The sequence below is a fragment of the Nematolebias whitei genome, chromosome 7 (genome assembly GCF_014905685.2).
Source record: "Nematolebias whitei isolate Nwh7 chromosome 7, NemWhi1, whole genome shotgun sequence".
NCBI lineage: Eukaryota > Metazoa > Chordata > Actinopteri > Cyprinodontiformes > Rivulidae > Nematolebias > Nematolebias whitei.
In genome coordinates, this window is record NC_056504.1 from 8446719 (window position 1) to 8457798 (window position 11080).

General features: G+C 38.4%; 1 protein-coding gene across 2 annotated transcripts in view; it reads right to left on the bottom strand.

The window, feature by feature from the left end:
- Nucleotides 1-453: 453 nt before the first annotated feature.
- The window catches only part of LOC119412237 (MICOS complex subunit mic25a), an 83720-nt gene continuing 73093 nt past the window's right edge, over nucleotides 454-11080 (bottom strand). For both annotated transcript variants that reach the window (XM_037679220.1, XM_037679219.1), the window contains one exon: nucleotides 454-622. In XM_037679220.1, the coding sequence (XP_037535148.1) occupies nucleotides 599-622 (24 nt within the window). In that variant the 3' untranslated portion in view covers nucleotides 454-598. The remainder of the gene's footprint in view (nucleotides 623-11080) is intronic.

Below are 11080 nucleotides of genomic sequence, written 5' to 3' on the forward strand. Positions count from 1 at the left end.
GGCGCGATGCTCAAGTGAAATCACTTTTTTACAAGCACCTATAGATGACAGCGGGCACGCTTACGATTGCAATCTACAGGAACAACACACACCCTCTTTAACACATCACGCACAAATCTCTGCATCCGTCCTCCATTCATCTCTCATTTCCTTCACTCACCTCTCCACAAAATCAAGCCCCGTGGGTCTGCACAGCTTTGTCAGAAGGGTACACACAACCCCATTTTCAGTATTGGAAGCATTATTAGCTTGCTGCGACAAGGGACAGTCTGCCACCTAACACACACACACACAGAAAGAACACAACAGTGTCATCACCACCGGATCACTGGAATTTATTTCAGCAGCAGCAGCAGGAGTTCTGGCACAAGTTGACAATAAATCAACTCATCTGACACTCTGAAGTGACAAGTCAAGGCAATACAGAAAAAAGGAGAAAAAGTGCGATTGGGGAAAAGGTAAGAGTTGATCCATCATGGTGGCCCCAACGAATGGCTGGACAGAGAGGCGATATGGAGGAAAAAACATGGACGGATTTGATGCGTTTTCATTTTCTTCACTTCTTCTCCACTCGCTCGTGCTTTTTTCTTTGCACGTCTCAGCCGTGATTCGTCAAAGGGCTCTGAAAAAAGTGAGAAGAAACACAAAGAAGGGGGTGGGAGAACAAGGAGAGAAGCTGTCAAATTAGGAATTTACATCACTGGAAGCAAAAAGGGAAACTCAGTTCCCCTCCACCAAAATACAGCCTCTGTTACGTCACACACATTTACCATAATAACAAGAAAATTCACGATTCAAATATCTGTTGCAGCTTCGTTTCACTGCAGGAGGCGATGCTGTTTTACCCTGAAGGCACGGCTCATTAGTCAGAAACTTGCTCTAACAGGAAGAGTCTGCAAATCAACAAAATAAAGGTTCAGCTAACGAACGAAGCTTCTGTCAATCTAACTGTTGATTTTTATGACATTTTTCTGATTGTTTTTTTTATATATATATAGAAAGTATTGTCTAACTGAATATAGACTCATTTACTTATAGTCATGCACAGATTTACTCAAATGAAAAAGTAATAAAATAAACATAAATGTGTTTGCTTTTTGCTGGTTAGAAGAGAGGTAAGGTCAAATATGAAGCACTGAAATTTTTAATTCCTAAATTAGGAATTCAATCACATAAACAGTCTCCAATTTTTTATTTTTTATTTTTTTGGGGGGGGGGGAATGAAAAATAAACAAACATGACGCATACATATTCACATGCAGATAGGTATTTTAAGTTTTAAAGTTGTTGTGCTGCATGAAAGTGTTCATGGTGCAGTAGGACTAAAGCAACTTGGGGCAAGTTGAAGATAAAAACCCTTGAACAAGGCAACAGAAACACACACAAAAAGATGAAGGTAAAACAGATTTATTGGTGCACTTCATTTATGCTGTTCTGAGTATTTTTTTTAGAGTAAAGAGCTGCAAAGCTCCACCATCTGTAACAGTATTAGTACAACATGTACAAAGCTTTGACATCCAAAGAAGTAAATGTTGAGAGAGTCAAAGGTGGAAACGTGGACATGAGTCATCCTCCTGCTTTTATGTAAGATCATATTTATGTGGTCCAAACATCATCTGGAGAGATGAACGTCCACCCTTCAACTGATGATGTCATCAATCAGAACTGAGCCTGTTCTGATTCGTTGAGACTGCTGTTGGACATGTTCAGTATCAGGGACTGATTCCAAGCTAATCTGTTGGAAACATGAACTTTGGGCTCCACTATTCTAACCCACCCTGGATACGACAAAGTATTTTTATGTGGGTCATCTCATCAGGTACCGGCTGGACCCATGACCATGAATCCTCCACAAAGTGGGTCATATACAAATAACAAGCACGTGCAGACCACGAGCTGCTGGTCATTTCCTCAGAGAACTGGAATTGTTTCAGTCACAATTTTGCTTTTTGTCTTTTATTTTTAGTCATCAAACTAAACAATATGCAAACCTTGTACTCATTTTTACTACACTCTTTCCTTTATTACCTGGCTGTAAGCATACACTGTATATGCCTTTAAAGAGAGGGTCTGTTGCACCCTAAATCAGTTCTCAACTTGACTCTACTGGCTCTTGAACTGTTTTTAAACAAAAACGCATGAGCTGAGCTAACACTGGATTTTAAACTGCCTACCTCTCTGTAAAAATCATCTAAAAGCCTTAGAGATGATTGACGGAGAAGGCTTGGAGCTCACTGGAGACGCACAGTCCTGGAAAGCAGTCTGTGCTCTCGCTAGGCCCCCAAGCAGCCACAATAATTCACAGATTCGGTTCCTCGTCTCATAAAAGCTGGTTTATTAATTAAAATCCTCCTTGTCTGGTACGTTTGCATGTTTCCAAGGAAAGGATACGCTTGTTAGCCAAACATATTGTTAAATAGGTGAAAATAGGTTTAGATCTCCCAGAAATAGCTGGATCAATAACTGCTTGATTTTGGTCAAAGTGTCTAAACATCCATTTTTTTAAACTATTAACAAAGAAATGCTGAGAATAAAGTTATATTGTTGAAACCTGAGTATTTATTTACTGATCTATAATTGTTGAGTTTGTTGTAAATGGTTGGAATTTGACTTTGGGTGTCTGTATGAATTATACTTGTATTAGATAATGATTTGTAATCAATACAACATGTATCTAATATCTGAAAACTTTATTAGGAGTTTGTTTTTTTCCATTGGAAAAGAAAAAAAAAAATTTAAGTTAACAAACATTTGAATAAATATTTGTTTTAACCTCCCCTTCTTGACAGAATCCATTTTTTACTTTGTGTAGAAGTCATTTCCTTGCGTTATTTGCTCTATCTAAGATATTTACCATTAAATATTATGTGATGCAAGCACAACTGGTTCAGAAAAAACTTGTTTTGTGGAAAAAAAGATGATCAAGATTGTTAGTTATGTGAGTAGTTGATTTTTTTCTAATTAAATGCACAATACTTCAAGAAAGAAGACAAACTTATTAATAAGATATTTACTTTCATTAAAACAAAAAGCAAGAACAAAAACAACAACAAATAAATCTCACATCAGAGGTTTTAATGGCAAAGCAGACATCTAGACAGATTTACTGTAGGATTCTTAGCCTTAGTAGAATAGTCTGTCTTTAATACAAACTTTAGTTGCCAAATTAATTTCAAAGAATACAAAACATCTAGTTGAGCTTTCCTCATTTTGGAATTAAAACTGTGCACATTAAAGAAATATTACAAGCAGCTTTGCAGAATTTTTTAAAAATCAAATTTATTCCCAAGTGACTTGGCAGCTTTTTTTTTTTTTAAAAAGATACAATTAGTAAGTGTTGTGGTACATAAATGTCGAGTAAACAACATGAAATAGCAGTTGTTCTTTAGAAAGCTGGTTTAGTGCAGAGTGGAACCGAACGCTCCTTGTTTCACTACATGAACACTCAGTCAGAGGAAGAGACACGGGGCGACTCAGGGTTAGTGAAGCATTAGCTTGTGGCTGAAGGGTGGGCTAGTTGGCATGCTAACTGCCTCTGTGCTCGGCTGGCAGGCAGATTTGCTGGCGGGCAGGTTAGCTGTTCACTTGCCAAGTGCATCCGAGGGCATCGCAGGCCGTGCCTTTGAATTGGAGATGAGTGGCAAATGTGACAAGAGGATTTAACGTTACTGTTCCACTCCCGTCCTGAGATATAAAAGAGGGGGCAGTGTGTGTCTGCATGTGCGCGTCAAAACTATTTGTGTAAAGGTGGCTGCTATGTGTGCAGGCGTTTATTTAGAAGATGGTGTGTGTGTGTGTGTGTGTGTGTGTGTGTGTGTGTGTGTGTGTGTGTATTAAAGGCATTGTGTGGACAGGGTTGTTGGTATTGCTGCACTTTTGCACATTAAATCTAATGCATAGTGTATGAAGCGGCTCCTGATTTTCAACTTGACCCCTAGCACCTCCCACAGTGCACACAGCTCAATTTGGTGCCCCAGGTCCAAAGCTGGACTCCTGCCATCCACACTTGGATAATTTAAAGACAGGAAAAGCTTTTTGTGCACAACACCTTGAACAGCGAGGGCAGCCAAATATTCCACCTCAAGGTCTGCGCTGAATTTTAGCTGCTGCTTTATTAGGAGCAGCAAGCGACAGCGTCTGCATTTTAATAGAACTGCAATGAAAGAAAGACCAGGTTACAGTGTTCACAAACCACCTGACAGTTCCACTGCAGTGTCAGAGTTTTACACCAGATGCCAGTCTCTTTTTAGAGTCAACCAAGTGATCTATAGTCATTTATATAATATAAATGGTTCATATAAATTATATTAACCTTTTTAAATCTGTTGAAACATTATTTGAATTGTATAAGAATCAAAGCTGACCACATATGCAGTAAAATTAGACAAAAGTCCTGAAAGACACAAAAATTCAAATCCACATTCTTCCACCTGCCAGTTTTTATCCAATTAGTCAGAAATGTGAAAAGGAAACAGAAGTCATATCTGTGACAAATGTGTTTGTTTGCTGGGAATAAGCTTTGTTCATCAACTCTGTGAAAGCAACAGTGTGTTGACACTTCTACAGATATAAGCTAATGGGCAGTGTACACACAGCAGAGACATCTGCAGCAAACAGAAGAAGGCCTTACTCTCTCTCTCACACACACATCAGACTTGCTCACTTGTCTTTTCCCTGTGAAAAACAAAACAGACAAGTAGAGAATCAATAACTGTCTTCTCAGCTCAGTGCTAACAGCACTCAGCTCCTGCCTTCACTCTGAGGGGACAGAGACTGTGGCCAGAGCCGACAATCAGCCACCCACAGCCACTGTGGCTATGACTGCTTTATAAACATTATGTATTGACGATTAATGATGATATTCAATGATTGTACAGCAGCCAGTTGAAGAAACCGGCAAGCTGACTGGTTATAAGAAGAAAACAAACAACTTCAGCTGATATTTAGGAAGGGAGCAGAAGCTAATTTCTTGATAAACATGCTGCTCTGATTAGGATTCCTGGGGCAGATTATTGATGGCAATACTATATTAAATACTAATAAACATTGATAAGTTATTGGACAGATATTGACCACTATGCATATAGTAAAGAAAACTAAGTAGTAGTATGTATGCAGTAGCAGCTGCTACAACCAGCTCAGCTCAGTCCAGAGTTTAGTTCTGTAAGTGAGAATATTACTTTTACAAGTTCTTCTAAGAGTTGTTAAATATACACTTAGTTAAGTAAATTATTTATTTATTTTTGGTAAATGAAAAATAAACAAAAATTGGTGTAGCGTCTGCAGTATTGCAGACTCTGTGCCGGTCCGTTGTGGTGAAGAGGGAGCTGTAAGGCGAAGCTCTGTTTACTGGTTGGTCTACGTTCCTACCCTCAACTATGGCTACTAACTCTGGTAAGGATGCTCCCTGGGCACCTCCCTAGGGAGGTGCTTTGGGCATGTCCAACTGGGAGGAGACCCTGGGGAAGACACAGGACACAATGGAGAGATTATGTCTCTCGGTTGGCCTGGGAACATCTTGAAGTCCTCCCTGAAGAGTTGGAAGAGGTGGCTATGGAAAGAAATGTCTGGACCTCCCTGCTCAAACTGCTGCCCTCGTGATCTGACTTCAGAACAAGCAGAAGATAATTAATGGATGGATGGACGGACAGACAGAAAAATAAATACTGATAAAATGAAAAACAAAAAGTCAGCATTGTGTATCGGCTCTCAGCTGCCCTGATTTTTAAAGATCTGCATTAGTCGTAGCAAAACTCACCAAACTCATCGGCCGACCTCTAATCATCCTTTTATCAGAGACATTATTAACAAACGCACAATTTTTATCAACTAAATATAATATATAATGAGAATAATTTGACAGCAGCTGATTTCTTAAGAGGCAGCGTGTGCATCCAGTTTCTCTGTAAAACCAAAGTCGTTTGTGTGTGGGTTTTATTTATTTTTTTACTTGTCTAACATATATGTTTTTCTTTTTGGTAGTTTCAAAATAAGCTGTATGAAGTAAAAATGTGTCGGTCCAAGTGAAAATACAAAACGTACAGTTTGGGGGCATTCTAAAAGGGATTGTCTCTGTAGGTTACCATTTTCTTTTATTTGACGTAGTTTTGTCTTGTTATGTAGGCACAGATGAAACCATTATGTTTTGAACACAACATATTGTGGCACGACAGCAAAAAACAATTTATTTTACATAGAGACCAAATTTGCTTTAATTAAAAAAAAAAATCATGTCATTAACAGATTATTGATGTTTATCTCTCGTCATTTAAATGTTTTACAAAAGATTTACAGAATTTTGATTTGATTTCTTGTAATAAATATGTTTGTAGTAATTTTGGATCCATTATTCACAAATCTTTTTGTGTATAAATGCACTGACTGTCATCTACTTATCACTAGACCAGTGCTGCCTTCAAAGCAACATTTCTGCCTTCCTGGCAAATACAAGACTATCACTCACTCTTAATTAGATGTGTTTCCAGTCTTTTCTGGGGTCTCCACTGACCCATGAGGAAAATAAGCGGCTCTTCAGCTGCTAAATGCTCCACTTGGCCCACGGGCTCGTTGACACTTTGGTGATTGGGCAGTAATATGCATTGGGCTCTGAGAGTTATTCTGTTGCTCATGTGGAAACCAACTGTCTCTCAGTGCAAAATCTCATGCTAGGAAAACAAAAGCAGTACATTTACAGCACAGACAGCTAAACGTTGAGCTGAAATTCACTGCAAAGACTCAGAAAGATGAGCAGAGCAGCAGATCTAAATGATCATTTTCTGTTTCTGTTCCAGAATTGCGCCGCTCAAGGTGGCTGCATGTTGGAGCAGCTCTCTTACATTCATTCTGAGTTTTTGCTTTTGAAAACTTTAATTACTCTTTTTTTTTTCTGGATGTTAATAACTTTTTCAGATGATTTTCCTCTGGTATCAGATGCTGTGCCGCTAGAAGAATTTTTACTGAAAATGTTTTTACTTTTGGACATTTGTTATGATGCGTAACCATGACAACAAGGTGGTTTTCTACAGCTGGGAGCAGCTGATTAACATCTCAAAAGCTCAAAAAATACCTCAACTACAGTCCCAAATTCCAAATGAGTTGAAAAGGAGGTGCCGTGGATGCATTCCCATCTACCTGGAGGCTGTGCTTGTATGCCTGACCGCAGAGATCTTGGGGGTAGCGGGAAACGTGGCTCTTGACAGCAAGAGGATTGAGATCATCCCCCGGCACCTGCAGTTAAGTCTGCAGCGATTAGGCACTCGACAGGCTGCTGGGAGAAATTACATCACTCGGAGAGGAGTTCTGCCTGGCAGTCAGGCAGTCCTGCTGCCCAAGAGGATCGAGAGTTCTGCTGGGTCTGGGTGGACGGATCGGCATCTGCAGCCAGTTTCTTCAGATCTGCTGTGGGATGAACTGCTGCAGATCCTTCCTGCCCAAAGCCATCAGCATCTAGAACAACTCTTAATGAAACCAGGACGATGAGCTACAACAACAATTCATTTCCCTTTGGGATCAATAAAGTATTTTTGAATTGAATTGAATTATCGTATGTTTGAGCAGCACAGAGATGAACTGAATAGTTTAAAATAAGTGCAGAATATTTATACTGTTAAAACCCACAGCTGGGTAGTTATTTTAATCTACTAACGGTTGACAAAGATAATCATTCTGCCACTTATCAAACACCATCAAACTTCTGAAGTTATGGTAAATTTAGTGTATTTATGTTGAGCAAATCCGCAGTTTCTTTGAAATCAATTAATGCTGAAATCATTTTTATAGTAGTGACAACAAGCCAAGCAGGCTGTAACATTTAACACACTAAAGACAACACACACAGTTTTCTATTAGAAATGTGAATAATCTTTCTTCCAGTAAGTGAAAAAAGAGATTCAAGCCATTTTCAGACGTGGGATATAATGTATGCACGGTTAAAGTCTTTGACAAACTATTAATGGTACATCTTTTAGTTTTAAATATGTTAAAATTCATGATAATGTTCCTCTTGCTTCACCCAGGCAGTGATGGAGAAAATCCTGCTGCCTTGCTATTTTTCCTTTCGCATGAGATTGGACATTATTTCCAGTGGCTTCTACAACACCGACAATCCTTACAGTCAGACTTTTGTTACAACGACACGTCATATCACCATTAGCATGCATATTAGTGTGGAAAGCATTCTGCAGATTTATACATTGTGTAAATCTGCTCACATCCACTCACAGCATGCATACGTGCATAATAGATGGAGGATGTGAGCCGCTGAAAATAAACCCTTTCCTCGTGTTTAAGTTTTGAACAGCGGGTGTTGTAAAGAACTCTACATTACTCAAGAAGAGTTGATTGTGCTTAACAAAATGAGTGTGGCTCTTATCAGCTTGTTAAAAACATGATCTCATCCACAATCACCTCTGTGTTTCCTGCTGTTTATGAGAGAAGGGAAGCTGCAGAAACACTTTGGTGATCATCCAGCTATGACTCCCCACATTTACTTGGCTTAGACAGGAAATAAATTAAAATAACAAAAAATGGTATAATGAAGCAGGAGAGGGAAGAAACAACGGAGCTTTAGGGCCATGCTAAGAAAAAAAAATAAAAGCCATAAAATTATGAGAATAAAGTTGTAGTATTACGAGAATAAAGTCGAATAACATCTTAATAGAATAAAGTCGAATGACTTTTTTTTTTGCAGCTCTCATTTATCTTTTTGTTTTCTACGAGTCGGATCCACAACGAGACCTGTCAATCAATTCAGTAGGAGTGTTTGCAAATAACCAATCTGAAGCTAAATGAGTCATAATATTATCCGAACGCCGACACGATAAAGCAGGTTTACTGCATTTTAACTGTGATGAAATGAAGAATGTTGAGCATCTTGTTAGGTTATACTTTGTTATTGATTTTATATATAAGGAGATAGTTAATCTGTAGCACATCATTATCAGCATCAGGACTTTGAACCTGCTTACAATAAGGTGGTACGCTCTGATGGGCTGCAGCAGCTCTCTGCAGGTGAGGAGCATTTAGCTTCGGATTGGTCATTTACTGACACGCCTACTGGATTGATTGACAGGCCGTGTCGTGGATCCAACTCGTGGGAAAATGATAAATAAATAAATGAAAGCTGGAAAAAAAAGTCTTGTACGACTTTATTCTCATAATATTAAGATTTATTCGACTTTATTCTCGTAATTTTATGGCTTTTAATTTTTTTTTCTTAGCATGGCCCTAAAGCTCCGTCGTAGGAAGAATTATGCATCCCATAAAATTAAAAAATGCACTATTATAAATAGAGCATATATTTATAATAGCAGTTTCATGTGACTAATTACTTGACCATACTAAAATAACTTTAAAATTGTATTAATGAACAGTAATATAACATGTTGAGCTTGTTGTTGCTCTTCTTCTCTCTGCTGGGGCCATCACAGCCACAAACTCGCATGAAAGATTTGGCATCTGTTTTAGTCTGGTTGCTCTTCCAGAAGCAACATGGGCTCGAACCTGCTGCCTCAAATTTACAAGAAAGCAAAACTGACCACTGAGCTACCGCCGCAGCCCGAGAAACTAAACCTGTATTCGTTTGAAATACTTCAGTTCATGAACCTGTATTCTGCAGAAAATTACCATTACCATACCATACCATTTTATTCTGTCATAAAAAACTGTTAAGTCCCTCATAGGAGCTCAGTACAATAAAGTTTTGTTTAAAAAAATGATTCAATGTAAAATTAAAAAGTATATATTTTTGAGGCAGCTATGCAAAAATTTTAACAAATTTTTACTTTTTTTTTTTTTTTTTTTTTACTGTAGCATTTGTATTTATCTTGATTTTATGTTGTCTACTATTAATGATTGTTCATGTCAATGCGGGGTGAGATGAAATGTCCTTTCAAAATGATAATAATAAAAACACAGCAGTCTTTACAATGAAAGTCCATTTGTCACAATTTACCCCAACACATTATCTTCACCTGGATGAAGTAAGACACATGGCTGCTGAACCCTGTGTGTGTGGGAGAGGGGTAGTGGGGTGCAGGAGAGAATTGATGTTGGGATGACGATCAGTGGAGTGGAGCAGCATGGACGACACATTTGGCTGTAGATGCTGATAAAGAGGAATAAAGATCTGACAAAGAGAACAGAAGGTGGAGGGATGGGAGAGAGAACAGCTAATCTTTATAAGGCCTGTGGGTTCGTACGGTGGTCGCCGTGGTGATGACGGATGTGAAAGAAAGACGGCGTTGAAGGCAAGTAAAAAGAGACATAAAGACAAAAATATGTGAACAAGCAAATGCGAACTAGTTTATTAAAATAACACACAGAGAGGTATGGGAATGTTTCGTAGCAGTCGCTCTGGAGCTATATAAAAAGAAAGACGGCATGCTAGAATGATCAAAAACATGTCAGTAACTGGAATAACAGTACATGTAACTAACGCTCTGTGTGTGAGCAGTCTACTGAATAGTGTGGTTGTTTTCATCAGAGTTAGCGGAGAGTCCGAGGCTCACAGTGGGGCGTACCACCTGCTACTACTGATAGCCGAACACAAACATGAAAATTATTTACTTTTTTATCATCCAAAAATGATGCTTTGTCTCAGTTTCAGTCTTTTTTCCTAACAGAGCTGTTTTCACTTGCATCGTTTCCCTTTAGTCGTGTTTCAGTTCTTTCCTCCACACCTCACTCCCCTTCACTGACAGAACCTCTTTATTTCTAATTATTTTTACATTTCACTATCACCTTCACCATCCACAGCTCTATCTCCTCTCTTACAGTTTTCTATTAACTGTTACTTTTTCAAAGGCATCTCAAAGCCTTACTCACACTAGTTTTCTTAATTATCGGTCTTGTTCCATTCTTCTTTGAACAGATTTTTACCCTGCTGCAAAAACTCGTCTTGTTTTTTTTTTTTTTTCTTTTTGGAGTAAATTGCAAAGTTTAAACATTTCTTATTATTCAATTAATTGGTAACACTTTACAATAAGGTACACAAAATTTGATTAACTACTAGGGAACACTAATGGGTAGTTAACCAGTACTTACTGGGGAAGACATAGCCAAGCCTTATTAGGGGACTACT